Genomic DNA, 27307 nt, shown 5'->3' on the forward strand with positions numbered 1-27307 from the left:
TCAGTCAGGGCATCAAAGGATATGACGAGAAGGCAGGTGTATGGGGTCGAATGAGATCCGGGATCAGCCATGATGGAATGGCGGAGCAGACTTGTTGGGTCAAATGGCTTAATTGTAGTCAGTGTACCAGCACAGCCTTTGGGTGTCTGAGAATAAAAAGACCTCAAATGCAGTACCAAGTTTGTGGTCAACTAAAGAGTTCTCATCTCTAAATATGAGAAAGTCTGCAGATACTGGAAACCCAAAGCAACACACAAAATGCTGGAGGAACTCAGCAGGTCATGCTGCATCTATGGAAATAAACAGGGAGTCAACATTTTGGGTTGAGACCCTTCTTCAAGCCTGAGTTATAATCTCTATTCCCCTGCCACAGAGACATGAATAATTTACAATAGGCATCTCAAGCCTCAGAGATGTACTGTTAAGGCCCCTTCTCCAAAATGCTTTAAGTCCACCAACCAACCAATGTCAATTTCAAGGTGGAGATCACATGCAACTTGCTTAACTGAGTGGGCTGCAGCTTCTATGTAGCTCCCCACAGACCCCCCCCCCCAAAACTGGCATTATTCTGACCTCCATCTTGGCAAGATAAACAATAAACAATAGACAATAGGTGCAGGAGTAGGCCATTTGGCCCTTCGAGCCAGCACCGCCATTCACTGTGATCATGGCTGCTCATCCACAATCAGTACCCCGTTCCTGCCCTCTCCCCATATCCCTTGATTCCGCTATCTTTAAGAGCTCTATCTAACTCTTTCTTGAAAGCATCCAGAGAATTGGCCTCCACTGTCTTCTGAGGCAGAGCATTCCATAGATCCACAACTCTCTGGGTGAAAAAGTTTTTCCTCAACTCCATTCTAAATGGCCTACCCCTTATTCTTAAACTGTGGCCTCTGGTTCTGGACTCCCCCAACATCGGGAACATGTTTCCTGCCTCTAGCGTGTCCGATCCCTTAATAATCTTATATGTTTCAATCAGATCCCCTCTCATCCTTCTAAATTCCAGTGTACACAAGCCCAGTCGCTCCAATCTTTCAGCATATGACAGTCCCGCCATTCCGGGAATTAACCTTGTGAACCTACGCTGCACTCCCTCAATAGCAAGAATGTCCTTCCTCAAATTTGTAGACCAAAACTGAACACAATACTCCAGGTGGGGTCTCACCAGGGCCCTGTACAACTGCAGAAGGACCTCTTTGCTCCTATACTCAACTCCCCCTGTTATGAAGGCCAATATGCCATTAGCTTTCAAGGATATTTCAAAGACATTTCAAGGAAGATGAACAGAATGCATTAATCATGTTCTTGGGGGCAAAAACATCATCCTTACTGACTCTGAAGATCCCTAATGCAAAACCAACCAGAGGAACCAAATGTCTCATGTCTCTCTGGCAGAAGCACCAGGAGAACAAGCACAAAAAGTGGGAAGTCACCCAAATCTCAGTCTATCCACCTGCCCCAAAATGGCCTCATCAGTCACACTCCAATCCTCATGAACTGCCGCAGGAATGAGTCATCCTTGAATATCGAGGATTGCTGAAGAAGAATGATTAACATGGCCAGTCACCTTAAAATCATGAAGGAAGGATCCGAATAAGTATCTGAAAGCAACTGAAACTGTTTGTTCAATGAATTGTCTATAGATCACAAATCCATGGTTTCTGGCCTTCAGGGGAAGGTAGAATTGGAAGTCAGAAATGCCAGCAGGAACTTTCTGACACTTTAGACTTTAGAAAAGATGATGCGAGACAGATTGTGGCAAAAGGGGGTATTTCTATACATACACGCCTACCAGTGATAAGCATGGGATACATTTGGGTAGAAAAGATTAAATTCTACACTCAGCCTGGTGAAATACGAGAAGCAATCACCAGTTTGTTAGCCATTTGGATTCAAACAGAAAGAACAAGGCATCTGACTGCAAAGGCACTTCAGTTGAGTGAAGACACAACACACAGTCTGAATGCTGAAAGCTGCCGCTTCGGTAAAGGTGGGGGTGTGTTGGTCTCGGTACTGTAAACAAAAATCGCCTTACGCCAATGCAGTCCGTATGGATTCGGCAGGTTGAAACTGTAAACTGATTATGATCATTTATGATCTTACAGTCGTTCGTTGTGTCGTTATTGGTGGAAATTTGATCTCTTCACGTTAACACCAATGATTTTCAGAGCGACTTTAAATGGGCCGCGCCCCGACACGATCCAGTGTTTCGATCTCCTCTGTCGATTCCAGGAGTTCCGGTGAGATTTCCTTGGACAGAGATCCCCGTTATCCAGAGTTCTTCCAGTGGAGCGCACTGCGTTAGGGAAGCCGGAGGTGGGGGCTTTACCTGACAGGGCGGCACTGGCAGTTCTCTCACCTGTTGCCAGGTAATCGTCTGCCCAAAATTGGAAGCGAACATCCGGACAGCAGCCAATAATCGGCGGGCGGAAAAGCACCTGGACAGAGAGAAACGCCTCCTAAAGTTGAAGCATTACCGAATGTTTATCAGAAGAGGAAGTCTGGGTTAAGTAGCAGCGGGGCGAGGAACAGAGCAGCGAACGCGGAGAGAGACACGCAAATAAAACAGAGATCGGGCACAACACGGATCCGTGGACAGTCACTGGGCTCCGATGAGTAATTTCATCTTCTCCTGCCTGGGAACCTTCGCCTTCCTGCTACAGGTGAGCCGCGGTCCCCGACACTGATCGTCTCCAACTCCTCCGAGATGCCGCCGCGAGCTCTTGCGTGGGTGGTTTTTATCCACTCGGATCGCCAGGTGTGGGTGGGTCACTCCTACCCCAACACCGGCTTCTGGTTTCCCGTCACCCACCTTTTCAATCCAATGTCAAACCGAGATTCTCGAGAGGGGGATTAATCCAGATGGATTAGACGGATTTGGGGATAAACTGTACGCGGAAAGCCTCGCTTCTCGTGATCTAACATGGAACGACTCTGTCCGACAGGTTTGCGGTGGCGAGGGTTCACAACGATGCGAGGGGTTCGATGAAGACTCGTACGTTTTCGAGGTGGCGTCTCTGGCCCTGGGTCAAGTACTTGGCAGAGGTGAGAACGAGGAAAGCACCCGGGTCTCTTCGGGGAATAACGCCGGGTGTGCGGGAAAGGCAGAGCGAGTTTTACGCAGGAAAGGGCTCAGGCTGCAATTCACAGGGACGGGAGATCTGGCGGGAAAGGATGTAAATTATCCGGGGAGTGATGTGAACTGCAAAAGAGGGGCTCTGATATCGGAGGGGTACAAAGTCGTTACCTTTTCAATGCGGAAGTCACAGAATTGCATAGTGAAAGTTTGACGATCACCGTTCCTCTCTACGCGGTGGACGGATACAACACTTTCGGTTCTGCAGGTGTATATGTCTTTCTCGGTTACGTTCTACAGGAAATTCAGGATATGTGCGAATTATGACTGTGTATCTTGTGACCAAATTCAAAACATCTGCTCCAGATTAGTTAAGAACTGTGAATAGTTTGGTGTCCTGTTTTCGTCAATTTTTTGTTTTGATTCCGGAACAGGTATGCCGTTCTATATTATACAAGTTGATACAAAATGGATGCCATTCCAATCTCAAAAACAGACTCCACCTACTCTTGGAAAAATCTTTCATTTTATTGGAAAGTTATTTTATATAAGGGATGTTTCCTACTGAAATACATAGTTTTCCATGAGTTGGACTTGTGTCGCTTGAGCAATCCTTGTGGAAATAATCCCATTGTTGTGATTTGGTTTGTCAAAGTGCCTGAAACCTTCAGAGAGGAGATTGTATAGTTTGTATTGTTGAGATTGCCAGCAACTTTGTATTGGTTAAAATGATGCCACATCAGTCACGAAACTCATGTAACGCAGCAACAGTCTAGTTTATGCTTTCACTTTACGTAATTACAAGTGCAAAGATTTTCGGTAGAGCAGCGGTTCCCTCAGTAGCAGGGTGTCACTGAAGTTTACTGAATCTACATGGATTTGTTTGAAAGACCCATTGTACGTAGTCCTGAATGATATTACAAAGGGATGAATGAAGTGTTTCATTGTCAAGGGTTTATTTCTTGTGAGCAATGAGGTTTAATTGCTGGAAAATTCAATATTATCCACAAACTAGTGCTGATCACTTTCCTCCACCACCCCAGCTCCACCTCCACAACCTATTTGTCGTTATATTAATACTTCACTTTGAGTAGGATGTGTAAGAGTAATGTAAAAAGCAACAGTAGACTGATGGATACTAACCTTCCAGAGACCGGCCGGATGGTCATGTCCTGTATTGCAACAATTGTTTGATTCTCAGCAGTGGACTGATTTTAATGGGGCAAGTGGTGATTCATTCATGTCCTGACGAAGGGTCTCGGTCCGAAACGTCGACAGTGCTTCTCCCTAAAGATGCTGCCTGGCCTGCTGTGTTCCACCAGCATTTTGTGTGTGTTGTTGTTTGAATTTCCAGCATCTGCAGATTTCCTCGTGATTCATTCATGTGTTCACTTATTGAAATTTAGCACCGAATATTGAAACTTCTTAGCATCCTCGTTTCTTCGAATCACCCCAATATCGGTGAATGGCTGAACAAAACTGATGCGTCATTGTTATGACACATACTTGTCTATTAGTGAGGGCATTGATACCGTGTTCCTTTCTCTGACACCTTCCAGCACTTCAGCCACAGTTACCTAATATAATCTACAACCATAGATATTTGGATTGGGGCTTGTTTTACTTTTTGTCTCTATTCTCAGCCCAATACATTTTGTAATTCTCTTGATTAAGAGAATAAAAGAGCCTTCCTCCCACCCCCCCATTATTCCTGTTGTGAACTCATTCGCATCTATTTAAACAAAATCACAGTGCCTTTGAGTACTCAGCTTTTTGTAAAACCACACCTCACTTTGAAGACCTGAGAAAAGGACTTGCTCAAAGTAGAAACTGTAAAATACAAAAGCATTAATTTAGCCTAAATGAAACCTTAAACACTTTCGGAGAATTAGGTGCAATGTAGACTGACTGAATTGTCACATTGTACTGTAGGTGTAACTGCAGTTAACTTGGTATAATATAAACTTTGATTTTGATCGATGTATGTAGGGAACTATTGGAAGGTTGATAGAACAAAGTTGTTTTTGTTTGAAGAATGAAGAAAAGCTTTAGAACAGTGAAAAAGAGAAAGATGTGACTGAAAATTAATTCCAGGGATGGTTTCTTCCTGGGCTGCTGCCAATATTTAAAGTTAATTTTGAATGGAGAACCAAGAGATAAGGAAATAAGGAACAGAATGGAAAATGTAAATTTAAAAAACCTTGACTTACATGGAACGGTGGACAGGTTTTGTTGAAAAATTTGTTTCTTTATCATGTTTGTACATATTGGCTGAACTTTTTTAACGAGCTGATTTGAGATATTAAATATTTAAAAAATCTGAAGATGATAGAAATCTGAAATAAGGATAGAAAATACTGGAAATTATTTGTTACATCTGTGGAAAGGGAAGCAGGTTATAAACACTTCATCAGAAGTAAGGTTTGCAGTTTAAAAAGTGCAGTTTGCAGTTTGATCTGAAATGTTAACTTCTTCACTTTCCATAGATGCTGCCTGACTCGATAAATGTTATCGGCATATTTTAATTTGAGAATTTGTTTATTCATCAGGGAGGGGTGTTTAAAAACAAAGTTCACTTTTAAGCATAATTTATTCTAGCATGTAACATGATGCACTGCCTGCAATTTGCATTTCAAATGCTCTACACAAGCAGTTAAAGCTGTACATGGAGTGAAATGTGTTTTACAGCACTCGATCTTTTAATGAGCAGTGGTGACTTTGGTTTAACAAGTCAACTCTTAGCAAATATGAGTATTATTTTACTTTCAGCATTGATTGCCAAATCTGCTTGTAGATTTTTTGAATAATTATTGCAAATTATTTAACTGACCCAGTTCTAATTAAATAAGGATCAACCATAACTTCAAAAAAATCTGTTTAAATTCACTTGACAATCTATAGGCTGTTCCCACCAGGAGTACTCTAAACTTATGGGGAAAAAAGAATAATCCCTATTGTTTATTTGTCAAAAATATTCCTACTGTTTTTTTTGGTTTAATTGCATCCCACAGTTTTCCAACACAAAGCAAACCAGTTCAAGATTCAAGATAGTTTATTGTCATTCTTCAGGCCCTAGTTGCTGGAATGTCAAGTTGAATCAATGTGCTGAGTGTTTTGTTTTTATTTGGACTGTGTCTCCATTTTATTTTGGATTATGATTGGATTGTCTATTTAAAGGTCTCTATTCCAGGAAAAAAATATTTCAGTAAACCTTTAATTTTAAGCACCAAACTGCACTCACTCCATTCGTTACCTGAGCCAAGTTTTACTGCACTGTGCTTCCTCCTCAGAATGAAAAATAAATGCTTATCTGTTGAAGCAAATGCCTTCTAAAGTAAGCTGTTTTTTCTCCAGACCATGGAAATTAGAGTTTTTTTTTGTTTATGGCTTGTTTCTTTTGGTAATTGACTTTTCAATGCAATGGAGTAGACTATCATGTTTTAACCCAAATGAAAGGACCCGCTCTACTTCAGGGGAATAGGGCACCCTGTATTTTGTTTAAATTATCTTACAATTCACTAAAGAATGGCTAAATTGTAATTATATTCTTGTCTACAATGGTCACACTTACTGGACTGAGATTAGATTTGGGATGCTGGTGAATTGGGTGGAGTAATTTAAAAATCAATAATTCCAGGAAACCACGTTAAGTGTTCTATTTACTAGTTAGCAAGCAACACATTTTGAAAACAGATGAGAAGGTGGCCTTGATTTACCAAGTGGCTATGATTTTAAAAAAACATGTATTTGCAATAAATTTTAGATAACCTTTGTGACAGTATTATGGTAGTTGCCTTAACCCTGTGTCTGTTCGAAGCATTGTGTCATTTTGCATAGAATACTGCCAGTGACTGGCCATGCCTAAGCTGCTGGCGTCTGAATCACAATTAAAGAAAAAAAACAGCTGGACTGACCTCTCCTTATTCCTGGAATGTGGTTAGTGCCACCAGAAGAGAGAAAGTTGTATACTGTTGACACTCAGTAATATTGTTAACCCCAAATTAGAAAGTTCTCTTTTGAGACAATTCTTTCACATTACTTCTTTGTACTCACCTGTCCATTTTCCTCTCTTTCTGATTGGAATTGTGCTTTGTTTATTTTGCTGCCCAAGTAGAAGTTCTTCACACCTCAGAATCAGAATTAGGTTTATTATCACCAGCATGTGACGTGAAATATGTTAATTTAGCAGCAACAGTTCAATGCAATACATAATCTAGCAAAGAGAGAAAAATAAAATGTATATTGAATAGATATAAAACTGTGCAAAAACAAAAATGCTGTAAATTTAAAAAATTGATGTAGTGTCCAAAGCTTCAATGTCCATTTAGGAATCGGATGGCAGCCTCATTATTGGCTGGTTACCCGTTGTAGGAAATCAAGTATTTTCCTATGACAAAATTCAGTCATTCTTTTCCAATAGATGTTAGTTACTCTGTAGAGATCAGAAGTGGGGAGCCCAGCTGGTTTCCACCCCTATATCTGGGGCATGAAGCCAGTTGTAGAACCCTGCAGAATCCCGGGCTGAACCCCACTAAACCAGAATAATCCCAAGATGCTGTTTGAACACGCTCATTCTATATGACTTGAAAAGATAGACCTCTTCAGAAAAATTCCCTTTGAAGAATATTTGAACCATATAACTGAAGGGCTTAATTGCACCGACCCCCAGTTTCCATGTCTGACGATTGTGAATTATTTCATTTAGGAGAAATGGGTTGGTTTATTTTCCCCCAAATGAGTTTACACACTTTTCATTGTCAAGGGCAGCACAATGCTTCCACTAATGCATTGGATAATTGTTAAAGCAAGTAGACAATGTATCCTGCAATCAAATATCACTTTGTGGCTATGGATGAGCTTCTATTTCTCCAGCCTACTTAATTGCATGTCATGAACTTACACCCACTTTAGATTATAGAAACAGTTTTAAGATAGTACTACAGGTCAAAATCCAATAATCTCTGAGCCCTAAGGCAGCTGCACTCTCAGTACCATACCACCATTATAATTGTTATTTTGATGTAAGTATTTTGAATAAATTAAAAGAAAGGGAGTACACCTGTTTTAATTACATTGTTCTACAGCTCCTTATGTCTAAGTAGAAGCAAAAACATTTGGCTACTGCGATTGTTTTGCCATTTTGGTTAAACCAGAAGATTACACCCAGAAGTTACATCTTTATTCATCAGACAAGCAAAGTTAAATTAAATATTTGTTGCTGAATAATTGGTCACTAAAGCAAAGAATTTTGGTTACATTTAAATGCAGCTAAAAGTCTGTGCTTTTCATATTTATTAATATATTTCATTAATATGAAGAATTGTCTTAATGGACTTACTGTATATTCTATAATAAATATTATAATTAAAATCTTTCTCCTTGGATCCAGTTTCCCACAACATTGAGTTGCATTTTTGGTTGCCTACCTACGGGAAAGTTATAAATAAAGTTGAAAGAGTACAGAGAAAACTGACAACAAAGTTGCTGGGATTGGAGGACCTGAGTAATAAGGAAAGACTGAATAGGCTGGAACTTTATTCCATAGAATATAGAAGACTGAGGGGAGATTTCATAGAGGTATGCAAAATTATGAGGGGTATAGATAGGATAAATGCAAGCAGGCTTTTTCCACTGAAGCAGCACACACAAAATGCGGCCAGGCAGCATCTATAGGGAGAAGTACAGTCGACATTTCGGGTCGAGACCCTTTGTCAGGACTAATGGAAAAAAGAGATAGTAAGAGATTTGGGGGGGGGGGGGAGACCTGAAATGATAGGAGAAGACAGGAGGGGGAGGGATGAAGCTAAGAGCTGGGAAGTTGATTGGCAAAAGGGATACAAGGCTGGAGAAGGGGGAGGATCATAGGACGGAAGGTCTTGGAAGAAAGAAAAGGAGAGGGGAGCACCAGAGGAAGATGGAGAACAGGCAAGGAGTTATTGTGAGAGGGAAAGAGAGGGAAAAAATATATAAAACAAACAAACAAACAAATAAATAAATAGGGTGGGTTAAGAAGGAGAGGAGGGGCATTAACGGAAGTTAGAGAAATCAATGTTCATGCCATCAGGTTGGAGGCTACCCAGACGGAATATAAGGTATTGTTCCTCCAACCTAAGTGTGGCTTCATCTTGACAGTAGAGGAGGCCATGGATAGACATATCAGAATAGGAATGGGACGTGGAATTAAAATGTGTGGCCACTGGTAGCCACCAACCCGATGGCATGAACATTGATTTCTCTAACTTCCGTTAATGTCCCTCCTCGCATTCTTACCCCATCCTTATGTATGTATTTATTTATTTAATATATATATTTTTTTCCTCTCACAATCACTCCTTACCTGATCTCCTTCTTCCTCTGGTGCTCCCCTCCCCCTTTCTTCCAAGGCCTTCTGTCCCATGATCCTCTTCCTTCTCCAGCTGTGTATCCCTTTTGCCAATCAACTTTCCAGCTCTTAGCTTCACCCCTCCTCCTCCAGTCTTCTCCTTTCTTTTTGAGTCTTCCCCTCCCCCTCCCACTTTCAAATCTCTTACTATCTCTTTTTTCCATTAGTCCTGTCAAAGGGTCTCGACCCAAAACGTCGACTGCTCTTCTCCCTATAGATGCTGCCTGGTCTGCTGCATTCCACCAGCATTTTGTGTGTGTTGCTGGAATTTCCAGCATCTGCAGATTTCCTCACGTTTGCGTTTCTCCACTGAAGTTGGTTGAAACTACAGCTGGAGGTTATTGATTAATGGTGAAAGGTGAAATGTTTAAGGAGAACATGAAAGGAAACTTCTTCACTCAGAGAGGAGTGAGACTATGGAACAAGCTGCCAGCACAAGTGGTGGATTTGATTTCAATTTCAGCATTCAAGAGAAGCTTGGATAGGTACATGGATGGGAAGGGCATCAAGGGCTATTGTCCTGGTGGAGGTTGATGGGACTGAACAGTTTAAATGGTTCAGCATGGACTGGATGGGCCAAAGGCCTGTTTCTTTGCCGTACTTTTCTATGACTATATTCCCACTCTCAACCCATTTGGTTTTGAAATTGGTTGCCCGGATCCACTGAATCATTCTACGCATTAGTACGAAGGTTCCAGGTTTACCATTGCATCATGACCAGGTTTCCATTTCTCCAAATGCATTGTAGTGAAACTGAGGACAAAATCTCCCTCTGTATATTATTCCTATCGGGACAATTCAATACTGCTACCCAATAAAAGACTGAGTTATTTTTTTCAGTAAGTGTGTCTAGTGCTAGCTCTGCTCATACTTCTAAATGGAACCCATTGACCATTTTGTAGAACTGAGGAAATCCAGAGTTAACAAGTCATGAAAAAGACAAAAATTGAAGAAGAGGTTTTATTTTAATAGTTTGGATATCGCTTAATCTTGTTTATTTTAAAAAAAAATTAAATAGTCTCCTCTTTTCCGGAAATGTTAATACCTTTAAATGCATAAAGTTCTAGACTAGTGCATCTGCTTATCTATGTGAAAATGTGTGGGGGAAAGCAGAAAGAAAGTTCCGTGTGAAAAGGCAAATTTGGCTTCACATCTTGGGAAGTTCAATTTTATTCATTTTTTAGAGCCTGTCTCAACAGGACTCTAGATCAATGTGGATTACTCATCATTCATACAAATATGTCAATTTGAAGGCAAAGAGACTGCTCTGACATAAAGGTTATCGCATTACAGTCCCAGGCAGTTGATTTCTCTTGACAGGGAAAAAAGATTGAAATGGGGGTGGGGGGGGGGGGGAGAGCAATATTAACTGCTTGTGTCAAACCAATCAAAACAAAATCCCCAGAAAATTGCATTACTCTGTGTTTAGAGTCACTTCATGTCGAATTCTAGGCCTTCACTATGAGGAAACGTGAACTAACAGACTAGGAAGTAAAGGTTGACTAACAGCATTTTCAATGTCTACATTGCTTGGCTACTAATGTTCCTATGTCCCTCTGGATAAAACACTGACAACTTAAGTATTGCAGAAATCATGAACTCCTGTCCAGTTGTCGTTCCCCTAACCCCCATATGTATAATGACTGGAATAGACTGAAATCACTCACTCCCTACTAGACAATTTAGGTCAGAGCAGTTGCTGACTGGATAACTACACACACTGCCATAACAGTGATAGAGTTCCTCTTGCCTTTACTTACCACCCCACGAGCTTCCACATCCAACACAACTTCTGCCACCCCCAAAGGGATCCTACCACTAAATGTATCTTTACTTCTACCCCCTCCCTCCGCTTTCCACTTCAGATTCCTTTGTCCACTCATCCCTCCCCACTAATCTCCCTCCTGGCACTTATCCCTGTAAGTGACCTGAGTGCCACACTTTCCCCTACACCTCCATTTGGGGCCCCCAAACAATCTTTCCAGGAGAGGCAACTCTTCACCTGCAAATCTGCTGGGTCATCTGTTGTGTTCGGTGCTCTCAGTGCGGCCTCTTCTACACCTCTGAGACCTGTTGTAAATTGGGAGACTGCCTTGTTGAGCCCCCACACTCTACCCACCAAAAGCAAAGCTTCCCAGTGGCCAAACATTTTAATTCTGATTCCAGTTCCCATTCCCATTCTGACATGTCAGTCCATAGTCTCCTCTTGTGCCAAGATGAGGCCACCCTCCGGGTGGAGGAGCAAGGCCTTGCATTCCGTCTGGGTAGCCTCCAACCTGAGGGCATGAACATCAATTTTTCCTTTCGGTTTAAAAACTCCCCTCCCCCTGCTCTCTTCTTCTATTCTCCACTTTGCCCTCTTCTTCTCACCTGCCTATCACCTCCCCCTGGGTCCTCTCCTTCCCTTCCTCCTATGGCCCACTCTCCTCTCCTATCAGATTCCTTCCTCTCCAGCCCTTTATCTTTCCTCACTGCCTGGGTTCATCTATCACCTTCTAGCCGTTCCCTTTCTCCTCCTCCCACTTTCTACTCTGGTGTCTTGCGCCTTGGTTTGCAGACCTGACAAAAGGTCTCGGCTTGAAATGCCACTGTTCATTCACTTCCATAGATGCTGCCTGACCTGTTGAGTTCCTCCAGCATTTTGTGTCTTATCAGTTGAATTACCTTTGGTTGGTTTTGAGGATTGTGGATGAGCTCATAAATTTGATGCCTTTGCAACATGTTCTTCTAAACCTGGGCGTGCCTGGGCTGGAATGTAATGCTGTGTAAACAGAAAAGCCCCAGGCTGAGAAACCAGTTTCGGGAGTTGTAAAGAGGGCGAGGCAAGATAACTGCAGTGCTTTGTCTTTCTGTTTCTCTGAAGTTTAATAACTTTTATGGCTGTGCCAAGAAAGGGGGAAGTTTTAAATTAAAGAAAATGTATGTAATTGTGTATGTATGGTGAATGTTGATTCCTTTGAATTCACCGTGATAGCTTTTCCAGCTGACATCTCTCACCACATTTTAAGAGTAGAAAATAGTTCAATTTACCAATGGAAAAGTAGCCACCGCACCCTACTTTTCTGCATTCAGGGATTCATCATCAAATCCGGATGAGTATTCCGCAGTTGTTACTGACTTCACTGAAACCTGTGTGGATGAGTGTGTGCCTACGAAAACTTGCTGTACATTCCCAAGCTAAAAGCAGTAGATGAACCAGGAGGTTCATCACTTGCTGAGGGTTAGATCTGTGGCATTTAAGTCTGGCGACCCAGGTCTTCACTAAGAAAACCAGGTTGGATTTGCTGAGGGCTATTTCAAGAGCAAAAAAACTATTCTGAGCGAGGTTGGATGCATGCCAACTCTGGGAGGGTTTGCAGGACATTACTTGCTACAAAGTGAAACCCAACACCATGAATGGCAGCGATGCTTCTCTAGAGATGAACTCAACGCCATTTATGCCCGCTTTGAAAGGGAGAATGTAACTGCAGATGTGAAGATCCCTGCTGTACCTGGTGACCCTGTGATCTCTGTCTCGGAGGCCAGTGTCAGGCTCTCTTTCAGGAGGGTGAACCCTTGCAAAGTACATGGTAAGACTTTGAAAACCTGTGCCAACTAACTGGTGGGTGTATTCAGGGACATTTCAACCTCTCACTGCTACAGTCAGGAGTTCCCACCTGCTTCAAAAGGGCAATATTCAAACTAGTGCCCAAGAAAAGTAGTGTGAGCTGCCTTAAGGACTATCATCCAGTAGCACTCACATCTACAGTACTGAAGTGCTTCGATAGATTGGCCATGGCCTCACCAAGAACCTAGACTCACTACGACTTGCCTACAGCAGATGCAATTTCAACGGCTCTTCACACGGTCTTAGATCACCTGGACAACACAAATATGTCACTATGCTGTTTGTTGACTATAGCTCAGCATTTAACACCATCATTCCCACAGTCCTGATTGATAGGCTACAGAACCTGGGCCTCTGTACCTCCCTCTACAACTGGATCCTCGACTTCCTAACTGGAAGATCACAATCTGTGTGGATTGGTAATAGTATCTCCTCCTCGCTTACAGGGACATGTGCTTAGCCCATTGCTCTACCCATGACACTGTGGCTAGGCATAGCTCAAATGTCATCTATAAATTTACTGATGATACATCCATTGTTAGCAGAATCTCCGACGGAGACAAGAGGGCATACAGCAGAAAGATATACCAGCTAGTTTTGTGGTGTCACAGCAACAACCTTTCACTCAACATCAGTAAGACCAAAGAGCTGATTGTGGACTTTAGTCAGACAGGGGAACATGAACCAATCTTCATAGAGGAATCAGAAGTCGAGAGAGTGAGCAATTTCAAGTTCCTGGATGTCAGGATCTTTGAGTAACTAACCTGGTCCCAACATATAGTGACCTGATAGAGGTGTATAAGATGATGAGAGGCATTGATCATGTGGATAGTCAGAGGCTTTTTCCCAGGGCTGAAATGGCTAACATGAGAGGGCACAGTTTTAAGGTGCTTGGAAGTAGGTACAGAGGAGATATCAGGGGTAAGTTTTTTTTGATGCAGAGAGTGATGAGTGTGTGGAATAGGCTGCTAGCGACGGTGGTGGAGGTGGATACAATAGGGTGTTTTAAGAGACTCCTGGACAGGTATATGGAGCTCAGAAAATTAGAGGGCAATGGGTAACCCGAGGAAATTTCTCAGGTAAGGACATGTTCGGCACAGCTTTGTGGGCTGAAGGGCCTGTAGTTTGCTGTAGGTTTTCTATGTTTCTATATCAATGCAGCTATAAATAAGCCAAGACAGTGGCTATATTTCATCAGGAGTTTCGAGAGATCTGGTTTCTCACCTAAAACACTCAAACTTCTACAGAAGTACCGTGGAGAGCATTTTGACTGGCTCCATCACCGTCTGGTATGGGGGTCCATTGCACAGGATTGAAAGAAGCTACAGAAAATTATAAAATCAGTCAGCTTCATCTTGGGTACTAGCCTCCATAGTATCCAAGACATCTTCAAGGAGTGGTGCCTCAGAAAGGCAGTGGCCATTATTAAGGACCCCCAATACACAGGACATGCCCTCTTCTCATTGCTACCATCAGGAAGGAGGTACAGAAGCCTGAAAACACACACTCAGTGACTCAGGAACAGTTTCTCCCCCTCTGCCATCCAATTTCTAAACAGATATTGAACCCATGAACATGTCTATCCATGGCCTCCTCTGCTGTCAAGATGAAGCCACACTCAGGTTGGAGGAACAACACCTTAATATACTGTCTGGGTAGCCTCCAACCTGATGGCATGAACATTGACTTCTCTAACTTCTGTTAATGCCCCTCCTCTCTCCTTCTAACCACATCCCTGACATATTTAGTTTTTTTTTCCCCCTGCTCTTTTTTTTCTCTCTCTCTGCCCATCACCCTGCCTGTTCTCCATCTCCCTCTGGTGCCCCCCTCCCGCTTTCTTTCTCCCTAGGCCTCCCGTCCCATGATCCTTTCCCTTCTCTAGCTCTGTATCCCTTTTGCCAATCACCTTTCCAGCTCTTAGCTTCACCCCAACCCCTCCGGTCTTCTCCTATCATTTCGCATTTCCCCCTCCCCCTCCTACTTTCAAATCTCTTACTATCTTTCCTTTCAGTTAGTCCTGACGAAGGGTCTCGGCCTGAATCGTCGACAGCGCTTCTTCCTATAGATACTGCCTGACCTGTTGTGTTCCACCAGCGTTTTGTGGGTGTCGCATTTTTACTATTCTCTTTTAGCATATTTTTTGCTATACTGTATATATATATTTACTGTAATTCAGCGTTTTTTCTTCTGTTATCACTGTGCTGCTGCCACTAAGTTAACAATTCCATGGCGTATACTGGAAACATTAAGCCTGATTCTGATACACAACTTGCTATGTACGTACATGTGCATGTACACCTGTTTCTCACCTTCTTTCCCCCCACCCTGTGGTGGCAGAGATACCTAGCATGGATGCCCTACCGTGGAGAATTCACTTGCTCCGCGTCTCTTTCCATCTGGTCAGTAGCGAAGCAGCATTGCTTTCCCTCTGTCTCACCCACACCTGACAGAGAAGTTTTTGGTGAGGGGTCGCCACAGAGCTGAAATAGGATGGGGACTCTACTCGTGTCAATGCGACCTGATCTCGAAATTATTATTTTGAAGCCAAGAGAGTCACAGACCATTAACGATGACATCCAGCTGCTATTGGGAGAACCCAGTTGTTTCATGAGTAGCTTCTGACAATTTGAGGAAGGAAGTGATTTTGAAGGGTAAGTGGTGGTATATCAAAGGGTATGTGTTGAATCTTTTGAGCACCCAATTCCTTTTCACTTCAACTCCAATGGATAGAAGGTTTTTAAAATTAAGTTGTCCAGCATACTGGGAGAACCAGAGTGCTTTCTGAACCTTAAAAAGAATCCTTGGGCCTCCCAAGTCATATACAGTACCTCTGATTCATTTATCCCGTGCCAGGGATCTTTTGGTGGCTTCCTCCAGTGGCCATAACATGAGCAGTGTCCATTCTGATAGTTGTTGCTGCCTGCTGGCATTTCTACATTCCTGCCTAGGAGTAAATTGTGCTGTTAACCACATTGTAAACTTACTTAACTAATTTTGGAGACTGGCAGGTACTTGTACCGTCAGAACTTTAGCAGACAGTTTATTTCAGAAGAGGTGTTATTAGTAATGCTTTAGTCAAATTTTGAGCCTTTTGAGCTGTCGCACTTGTTTGGTAACACCACGTTCGGTAGCACCATGTTCGGTAGCACCACGTTCGGTAACACCACGTTCGGTATCACCACGTTCGGTAGCACCATGTTCGGTAACACCACGTTCGGTATCACCACGTTCGGTAACACCACGTTCGGTATCACCACGTTCGGTATCACCATGTTCAAAGCACCACGTTCGGTAGCACCACGTTCGGTAACACCACGTTCGGTAGCACCACGTTCGGTATCACCACGTTCGGTAACACCACGTTCGGTAACACCATGTTCAAAGCACCACGTTCGGTAACACCACGTTCGGTAACACCACGTTCGGTATCACCACGTTCGGTAACACCACGTTCGGTAACACCACGTTCGGTATCACCACGTTCGGTAACACCACGTTCGGTATCACCACGTTCGGTATCACCACGTTCGGTAACACCACGTTCGGTATCACCACGTTCGGTAGCACCATGTTCGGTAACACCGCGTTCGGTATCACCACGTTCGGTAACACCACGTTCGGTATCACCACGTTCGGTATCACCATGTTCAAAGCACCACGTTCGGTAGCACCACGTTCGGTAGCACCACGTTCGGTAACACCACGTTCGGTAGCACCACGTTCGGTATCACCACGTTCGGTAACACCACGTTCGGTAACACCATGTTCAAAGCACCACGTTCGGTAACACCACGTTCGGTAACACCACGTTCGGTATCACCACGTTCGGTAACACCACGTTCGGTAACACCACGTTCGGTATCACCACGTTCGGTAACACCACGTTCGGTAACACCACGTTCGGTATCACCACGTTCGGTAGCAGCACGTTCGGTAACACCACGTTCGGTAACACCACGTTCGGTAGCACCACGTTCGGTATCACCACGTTCGGTAGCACCACGTTCGGTAACACCACGTTCGGTATCACCACGTTCGGTATCACCACGTTCGGTAGCACCACGTTCGGTATCACCACGTTCGGTAACACCACGTTCGGTAACACCATGTTCAAAGCACCACGTTCGGTAACACCACGTTCGGTAACACCACGTTCGGTATCACCACGTTCGGTAACACCACGTTCGGTATCACCACGTTCGGTAGCAGCACGTTCGGTAACACCACGTTCGGTAACACCACGTTCGGTAGCACCACGTTCGGTATCACCACGTTCGGTAGCACCACGTTCGGTATCACCACGTTCGGTAGCACCACGTTCGGTAGCACCACGTTCGGTAGCACCACGTTTGGTAACACCACGTTCGGTAACACCACGTTCGGTAAAGCAGCACGTTCGGTAGCACCACGTTCGGCAGCACTGAACCTGGAAGTGAGGCTCAGCTACTCTCCTTGTGTAAACTCAAATGTTGAAGGGCCTCACCTTTGCTTCTGCACCTGATCGTTGAGATAGCGTCAAGCATCTTATCAGAATAGTTATAATTCACAACAGTTCACACAGAAATGCCAGCGTTCTGACCTTGATACATTAATGGTATAACATTGTCTGGAATAGTAGGTGGTGCTGGAACAGTTTAAGAAAGAGTTGAAGCAAGCATATGGTATTGAGAGATGATGATCAAATATTGCTGCACTTGACACCAGGAAGTGAAAATCCTTGAGCAAATGATTTTCATAACTATCTCCTTGGTGCTCTTTGTTCCACACATTGTGTGGGACTGCAACCCTTTGGACGTTGAATAAAATGGTGCATGTACAAGAGAGGTGGTGGCCATTCAGACTCCAGTTTTGAAAAAGTTACTGGGTGATCTCTTACTTCAACATTGTCTTCTTGCACTAACCTTAATGCTTCAGTTCCTCAAATACAGTCAATCAATGAATGCAGTCCGCTGGGTAGAAAATTCCAAACACTTTCTCTCTCAGTGAGTACATCTCTCTTCTACTCCACATGATTCCTCTAGTGCCGGATTTCTCTGAGTCTAGTTCTGGACTCCTCTTACAGGAGAATTATTCCCCCCCCCCCCCCCCCCCAGTCAAGTCCACTAAGAATTATTTAGGTATTAATGGGTCATCCCTTATTCATTGTTTTAAACTCTATTCTTTTACATTCAGTTACAACCTGTATCACAAGCCTGCATTGTAGGAACTAGTTACATGAATCATTGCTCCAATCCCTTTAAAATACATTGCAAATGTCAGTCCACTCTTTAAGAAGGAAGGGAGGCTAAAGAAAGGAAATTATACTCCAGTTAGCCTGACTTCAATGGTCAGGAAGTTGTTGGAGTCCATAATGAAGGATGAGATTTCAGGTGCATGATAAATTAGGCCTAAATTACTATGGCTTCCTTCAGGAGAAACCTTGCCTGACAAATCTGCTATAATTCTTTGATGGATGTTGTCTTCTTGGATTTTACAAAGGCCCTTGATAAGGTGCTGCACACAGCTGCTAAATAAGAGCCCATGGTATGATAGTAAAGATATGGGCATAGATAGAAGATTGGTTGACTGGCAGGAGCCAAAGTGTGAGAATAAAGGCAGCCTTTTCTGTATGGCTGCCAATGTCTAGTGGTGTTCTGCAGATGTCAGTGACTGCTTATGTCAGTGATTTGGATGACAGAATTGGGCTTTGTGGCCAAGTTTGTAGAGAATACAAGGATCAGTGGTCTGGCACATAGTGCTGAGGAAGCAGAGAGTTTGCAGAAGAGCTTAGACAGATAAGGAGAATGGGAAAAGAAGTGGCAGATTGAATATAGTGTAGGGAAGTGTAGGGTCATGCACTTTGGCGGAAGGAATAAAGGCATAGACAGTTTTCTAAACAGGGAGAAAATTCAGAAATCAGAGGTGCAAAGGAATGTGGGAGTCCTTGTGCAGGATGTTGACAATCTACTGAAAATGGTGCCAGAGAACAACGCATCCACAGCAACATTCTTCAGACAGTTCACAAAACAATTTCTCTTACTTCTTCAAATATGATTCTTCTAATCAGCTGTGTGCGACTGAAATCTGTGATTTATTTTTTGAGCCTAATGAGGGTTCCGGCGCTTTGCTGTCTCCGAGGGAGTTTGTTGAGGTTTGGAGTGGAGTGTGTGGCCTGGAGGCCAAGAAGCCTGGAGACAGAGCACAACCCATGATTGACTCTGCTTCTCGCTGACTAGAGTGGTGAGCAAGATTAAAATCAACGATGATGAGAGCAGAAGGCGAGAGGGTGTTTAGCGCCATCTGCCGGCATTTGATCAGTCTCTCTCTCCCTGTGTTTGACTGGTCTCACTCGTCTGGGTCTCGGACGTGATTTAGTTGGCGTGGTTTGTGGATTGGACTCATTTTAGAGGACTCTGCAGTTCATGTTATGTGTTTCTGGTTATTCCTTTTTTAAATCGCTATTTTGTGTGTTTTTTTACTGTGGGTCTGCAGCCTGCAGTCAATGTTTCTGGTTATTCCCTTTTAAATTGCTACTTTGTGCAATTTTGATCGTCAACGAACGACATGGCACTAAACTAAACTGAACATTCCTCCACAGTTTCAGGGACTCTGTGGTTTGATGTTTAATATTCTGTGTGTCTTTTGCTCATTTTTTTGCCTTTTGCAAGTTTTGTTATTTTTTTAAAAAGCATGTTGTGTATTTAATACTTTCTTTGAATGGGCTCCATGGTGCTTTTTTTTGTTTCATGGCTGTCTTTGAGAAGCCGAATCTCAGGGTTGCATTCTGCATGCATACTTTGATTCCCTAAAGGTTAACTTTCAGGATGAGTTGATGGTGAGGAAGGCAAATGCAACGTTAGCGTTCATTTCAAGTGGACTAGAATATAAGAGCAGGGATGTGATGCTGAGGCTTTGGTCAGACTGCAAGGGGTGTTGTGAGCAGTTTTGGGCTCCTTATCTAGGAAATGATGTGCTGGCATTGGAGAGGGCCCTGAGGAGGTTCACAAAAATAATTCTGGGAATGAAAGGGTTAATGCACGAGGCGCGTTTGCTGGCTCTGGATCTGTATTCATTGGAGTTTAGAAGAAAGAGAGGGGGATCTCATTGAAACCTACGGAATATTGAAAGGCCCGGATAGAGTGGATTTGGAGAGGGTGTTTCTTGCAGCGGGGGAATTCTAGAACTACCGGTAGATAGATAGATAGATAGATAGATAGATACTTTATTCATCCCCATGGGGAAATTCAACATTTTTTCCAATGTCCCATAGACTAGAGCACACAGCCTCACATAGAGGGTTGTCCCTTTAGAACAGAGATGAGGAGGAATTTCTGTAGCCATAGGATGGTGAATCTGTGGCAGTAATGGCCAAGGCGGGTGTAGCATGGCCTTCAAAGGTAATAGAAAAGCATTCACACAGACCACTCTCTGTGTGTAACTCTCACTTCTCCACAGTACTTTCCTCCAATTACCTTAAAATTATGCCCTCTCATATTAACCATTGCCACCCTGTGAAAGATAGGCACTGGCTACCCACTCTATCTGCACCCCTTATCATCTTGTACCTATCGATTCACCTGGTGTTATCTTTCATTCCAAACAGAAAAGCCCTGACTTACTCAACTTTTCCTCATAAGGCATGCTCTCTAATCCAGACAGCCTCCTGGGAAATCTTATCCGGACACCAAGATCCATCTATTCATCAATACTGCTAAGAATCCTGCTTTAACCTGGGACTCAGCCTTCCAGTTCACTCTTCCAAAGTGGATAATTTTACACTCTTCCTGATTGAATTCCATCTGACATTTCTCAGCCCAGCTCTGCATCCTGTCAATGTCCTGTTGTAACCTATGACAACCTTTTACACTTTGTGTCATCTGCAAACTTGCTGACTCACCATTCCACTTCCTCATTTAAGTCATTTATAAAATACATCAGAAGAGCGGGGCTCCCAGAAGAAATCACTGCAGAATGCCATAAGTCATGGACGTTTAGGGAGAATACAGGACCACCCTCTGCCTTTGTAGGAAAGCTAATTCAGAATGCACACAGCCAGGTTTCCCTGGATCCCATGCCTCTTTAACTTTCTGACGTGGGGAACCTGCCAAACACCTTACTAAAATGAATGCCACCACATCCACTGCTCTCCCTTCATCAACTTGTTTTGTCTCTTCCAAAAAAAAAGTTTGATCAGGCTCGTGAGGCACTACCTGCCCCTCACAAGTCACGCTGACTATCACAAATCAGACTGTATGGTGGTGAATCTGTGGAATTCATTCCCACCGATGGCTGTGGAGGCCGAGATACTGGGTATACTTAAAGCAGAGGTTTGATAAATTCATGATTAAAAGGGGTGTCAAAGATAAGGGAGAAGGCGGGAGAATGGATTTGAGAGGGATAATAAATCAGCCATGATGGAATGGTAGAGCAGGATTAATGGCCTAATTCTGTCCAATGGTCTTGTGCTTTTCCAAATGCTCACAGTATTGGAAGTGGAGTGACAGGGCTGAGGATGGGGCAGTTGATAGACAAGTCGATGCATTGTGTAGTGAGCCTCTGTGGAAGGACAGGCAGATGACAGAGTAAATTTGCAGTCAGTGGGATGAGCTAAAGTGTAGCATGGAGGCAAAATTGAAAAGGGTGACAAATACAGGACAGAGGTATGAAATTGGAACGCACGCAATATACGGAATAACATAGATGATCTTGTAGCACAGTTAGAGATTGGCAGGTATGATGTTGTGGGCATCACTGAGTCGTGGCTGAAAGAAGATCATAACTGGGAGCTTAGCATCCAAGGATACAGCTTGTATCCGAAGTGCAGGCAGGTAGGCAGGCAGGGGAGAAGTGAAGTGACTCCGTTGGTAAAAAAAAAAGAAATCAAATCCACAAAGAGGTGACATAGGATCACAAGATCCTTGTTGGTAGAGCTAAGAAACTGAAAGGGTAAAAAGACCCTGATGGCAGTTACAGGCATCTGAACGAAAGCCAGGATGTGGGATACAAGTTCCAATGGGAGATAGAAAAAGCATGTGAAAGAGGGCAATGTTGCAATTGTGATGGGGTATTTCGGTATACGGGTAGATTGGGAAAATCAGGTTGAAGCTGGATCTCAACAGAGAGGATTTGTAGAACGTCTTCAAGATTTTTTTTGGATCATTTTGCGGTTTAGCCCACAAGTTGAAAGGCAATTTTGGATAGGGTGTCGTATAATGAACTAGATATGATTAGGGAGCTTAAGATAATGGAACACTGAGGAGACAGTGATCATAATGATAGAATTCACCCTGTAGTTTGAGAGGGAGACGATAAAGTCAAATGCATCAGTATTACAGTTGGGTAAAGGGATTTACAGAGGCATGAGGGAGGAGCTGGTTAATGTTGATTGGAGAGGGTTGTAACTGTTAGCACAATTTGAACATATATGAATCCCAACTTATGCTCTTCCAGTTGGTGACTGAGATCAAAAAGATTACTTCAGGAAGTTGTAATATAAATTCAGCTCTGCTCCTTTAAGTGAATTGTTCTTGTGGGCTCCACAAACTGTTGAGGGAAGAAGTACAGAACATAGCTGAGGGGCCCTGAAGGTTGACTCTCCCACATGAAGGATCAGTGCCCATTTTACTAGGGTCCTACGTGGCCTCCCTCAGTCGTCCCCACTACCACCCTCCGGCTATGACTACCCTTGGAGCTATAGGCTCCTATGGTTTGCATCAAAGAGGGACAGAGAAATCTGGGCAACTGCTTCTGTCAGCGGAGCAGCAGAGGTCATTCTTAAAGGCACACCACCACTTCCTCTGAGTACAGTTAAAGTGAGTGAAGCAGTAGAAGTTTGCATGTAGCGAAGAAAGCTTAAAGTGCAAAAGTGCAGGAGATTTAAACATTTACTCTGTTTTAGCAAGAAAATAATGGAAATAATGACAAATAAAATTGGTTTCCAACATGGAAAAATTGATTTGACAGGTGTTTGTTGTCAGTGTGGTGTTCTTTCTGGATTTCCACATAAACTGCCTGGTATTGATAGTGAAAGTTTGGTTTTCAATCTACAATTAATAATGGTAGGTTTTCCAACAACTTTGTTTTATTGGACAGTTCATGGAGATCAAATGATCATAGCAAGAGACAGAGCTGCAGCAATATATGATCAATCTCATCCTGGTGTTTCTGTTCAATTATTGTTGAGTCACCAAATGGAACTGAGATTCTACTTGTTCCTTGAGTTCAAGAACTTGCCTTTGAGGAGAAAGTGCATTGTGATGTATTTGAGTATTGTTGAGTAAATAAGATACATTGGGGAATTTTGACATCAGTGTGTGAAATTATAAGCTTCATACTATTAGAGTTAGAATTATCACCCGTTGATAGACCCTGTCAGTGTATGTAGTGAACTCCCGAAGAATCCAGAGCCCACAGTTTACAGTTTGTGTATCATTTTGCACTCCTGTCTTTAGTCACCTCCTCAAAATGAAAGAAGTAAGATTTCAAAAATCAGTGTTCACAAAGTTAGGAGTTATGGTCTTTCCATAGTTTCTTTGATTTATCTTAGTAATAATAAAACCTAGTTTATAGGTTCCAGGGTAATAATTTTGTGGAATTTATTGTTTTATCTTTTTAAAATCATGCATCGCCATCTTTTAAATTTATTCATGTACAATATTTATATTGATAAAAAAGATACTTTGCTATTTCTCAGTCCACCTGTAACATTTCCTCTTCACTCTACCTCTTGAAAACCACCTTTTAAGTAATTTAACCTTGCTTATTCAGTCTCTCCTCTCATTTGCTGCAAAAAAAGATCAGTATACCAAAACCTAGTTTGGTTTGCAAAGACTAGGTGTATCACATTTTCTCATTTTGAAGTGGTTCTTAATGTTGTAACCTGTTTGTTTAGAAAACAAATCCTGTTTTTGTCTTCCTTTATGCTCTGTTTCTTAAGCCAATCTGCCACTTACATTAAAGACAAACTTCAGTGGGTCATTCAGAATGTAAGTACAGGTCCTCCCTGAGTTACACTCAATTTGTGGACATCCCACACACCTGGAACACCGGTGGGATGTATGGAAACCGATTTACCAGCTGCTATAGGGTTAAGGGCATCTTCTGCCAGGTGGGAATAGGCATTTCCATATGCCTTCTCTCCAAAACCTCAAAGCAACAGGATTGCAAAGCTGGGAATGCAGAGCTCACACTATAGCTGCTAGCCACTCTTCCTGTTCATGCTAGCTCCCACACTCGTGGGGAAAAAACACTAAATCACAGTTTGGGGACAGAACAATAGCTGACTGCTCACAACAGTTTTAGAAACAAAACTGTACTTGAATGTAGCAGTTGTAGTGCTTTCTGACTAGGTATGTGGTAAGCAACTTTATGTTTTTCACTGCCATCTCTGGATAATTTGTGTATTGGAGTGGTGGAGCTTGTGAAGGGGTAGAGCACCAACTTCTTTCTATATATATACTTTTAAATGAAAACAAAAATGCTCAAAATGGTCAGCAGGACTGGCAAAAAAAACAATTAACAATTACCCTAACAGTTCTGGTGATAAAGTCAGCAAGCTGAAATATTTGCTGTTTCTGCACTAGTGCTCCCAAATTTGCGGAGATTTTCCAGCAGTTTGGTTTTATTTCAAGTTTTCATTTATCTTGAAAGCAAAATAAATTGTTTCCTTATTGGAGGTGATCATCACCGACAAGGTTAGCATTTGTTCAAGTTTAAGTTTATTGTCATCTGACTGTCTTCAACCAAATGAAATAATATTCCACTGGACCATGCTACACCTACAAAATGTGTATCACACACAGCACATAAAACAGAATATTACCGCAAATGCAGTACTGTTCAAAAGTCTTAGGTGCAAGTATACAGCTGGGGTGCCCAAGACTGTGGACAATACTGTATATTGGTTAAAATAGAGGTGACTGGAAAACAGAAATAAAAGGACTTAGCTTTGTATTTGCTCAGCAGCATTAAGTGTTATTTGGTAACTGGAAAGACGTAATATACACTATTGTGCAAAAGCCTTAGGCACCCTAGCAATATATATACTGTGTATCTAAGATGGTTGCACAGTACTGTAATAATTCAAAGTATATGTGGTGCACAGCACATGTAAACTGAGCATTAAAGAGCTCACCGTCCTAATGACGAGACCTCAGTGGTGGCATGGTATTCGTTAGCCTCGCAGCCTGAGGGAAGCAGCTGTTACCAAGGCTGTGAGACTAATAAATAGGACAGTCAGCAGATTTCTGTGCCGTTTACTGCTTACCTGTGCTGTGCACTTTGAGTTGTGTTCAGTCTGGCAATCCTACTCAAGATGGTTCTGTACCCCCTTCCTGATGGTAGTGGGATGGTGGTAGGGAACCTCATCGATGCCTCGAGCCCTTGGCCTAGGAAAACCCAGTGATCCTCTTGGCAGCTTTTACTCTCTGTCGCGTCGCGGTCTGATGCCTTGCAGTTTCTGTACCACATGGTGATGCAGCCGGTCAGGACAGCCTGTAGAAAGTTGTTAGAATGGGTAGGGGAGCCTCGCACGCCTCACTCTCCTCAAAAAGTGGGATCCCTGATGCGCCATCACCACAAGGTCCAGCAAAGTTTGTATTCTGAGCAGCTGCATCACTGCCTGGTTCGGATCGCAAGACCCTGCAACGGATAGTGAGGTTAGCTGAAGGGATTATCGGGGTCTCTCTTCCCGCTATTACAGACATTTACACCACACGCTGCACCCGCAAAGCAAACAGCATTATGAAGGACCCCACGCACCCCTCATACAAACTCTTCTCCCTCCTGCCATCTGGCAAAAGGCACCGAAGCATTTGGGCTCTCATGACCAGACCGTGTAACAGTTTCTTCCCCCAAGCTATCAGACTCTTCAATTCCCAGAGTCTAGTATGACATCACACACACACACACACACACACACCACTCCCTTACTCCCTTTGCAATTTTTGCTCATTTCTTTTTCAATTCCTGCTAAAACACTGCTTACATTGTTTACATTTACATCATTTGTTATTATATTGTAACTTGCCCTTTACTGTGCCTATAGCCTTGTTTATTAATCATTGTACTGTCTTGCACTGTTTTGTGCACTTTACATAGTCCCATGTAGGTCCGAAGTCTAATGTAGTTTTGTGTTGTTTCACTTAGTCTAGTGTAGTTTTGTGTTGTTTCACTTAGTCTAGTGTAGTTTTGTGTTGTTTCACTTAGTCTAGTGTAGTTTTGAGTTGATTCACGTAGTCTAGTGTAGTTTTGTATTATTTCATGTAGCACCATGGTCCTGGAGGAACGTTGTTTCATTTTTACTGTGTACTGTACCAGCAGTTATGGTTGAAATGACAATAAAAGTGACTTGATCTTGATCTAATGTTATTGGGCTTGGAGTTCCAGGACTTAGCAGTGAAGAAGGAATGGTGGTGATAGTGGGGAGAAAGTGGGCTGGTGTTCCCACACACTTGCTGCCCTCGGTGGTTGAGACTGCAAGTTTATGATGATACATCAACCATTCCTTCGGCATCATTTGCTCAAATAAAGTATATAAACTGAAAAACATGAAGGTCGCTGGCACACCACTGGCTATATTTTCCCAACCTTTGCCAATGGTAATTGGAGACTCTCTTTCCCTGAAAATGATTGGGATAGAATGGTGATACTAAGGGACATGGAATAAAAAGGGGTAAAATGAGGTCATTCAATTTGGCAGAAAAATAAACAGAAAAACTGCATTTTAAGGTTTGAGAGATTGAAAGGTGTTGGAGTTCAGAGGGAAGGGACATGAGTGACCCATGAGAATTGAATATAGTGACATATTGAGATTGAATATCTTGGTCATGGCTTGTCCTGGTCCCATCACATCAACACTCTGGCCAAGAAAGCATATCTCCCTGGGCTAAATAAATTTGGCATGGCCCTATTGGTCCTGCTGAAGGGTTTCGGCTCAAAACATCAACTGTACTTTTTTCCATAGATGCTGCCCGGCCTGCTGAGATCCTCCAGCATTTTGTGTGTGTTGCTCGGATTTCCAGCATCTGCAGATTTTCTCTTGTTTGTGACATTTACCAGTTGTTAGAGATGTACCATAGAAAGCATCCTACCAGGATGCATCACAGGTTGGAATGACAACCACTCTGCCCAAGACCACAAGTCATTGCAGTTATGGACACAGCTCAGCCCATCATGAAAACCAGCCTCCCCTTCATTGCCTCTGTCGATACTTCCCACTGCCTCAGGAAAGCAGCAGTGTAATCAAAGACCTCTCCTACCCTTC

At 42.9% G+C, this 27307-nt stretch overlaps 1 protein-coding gene across 1 annotated transcript in view; it reads left to right on the forward strand.

The window, feature by feature from the left end:
• Window positions 1–2462: 2462 nt before the first annotated feature.
• LOC140740742 (B-cadherin-like) overlaps window positions 2463–27307 on the forward strand; it is a 54450-nt gene continuing 29605 nt past the window's right edge. Inside the window, exons 1-2 of the mRNA XM_073070230.1 lie at window positions 2463–2663; window positions 2946–3045. Of these exons, the coding sequence (XP_072926331.1) occupies window positions 2613–2663; window positions 2946–3045 (151 nt within the window). The 5' untranslated portion in view covers window positions 2463–2612. The remainder of the gene's footprint in view (window positions 2664–2945; window positions 3046–27307) is intronic.

This window comes from Hemitrygon akajei, chromosome 17 (assembly GCF_048418815.1).
Source record: "Hemitrygon akajei chromosome 17, sHemAka1.3, whole genome shotgun sequence".
NCBI classification, from domain to species: Eukaryota; Metazoa; Chordata; class Chondrichthyes; order Myliobatiformes; family Dasyatidae; genus Hemitrygon; species Hemitrygon akajei.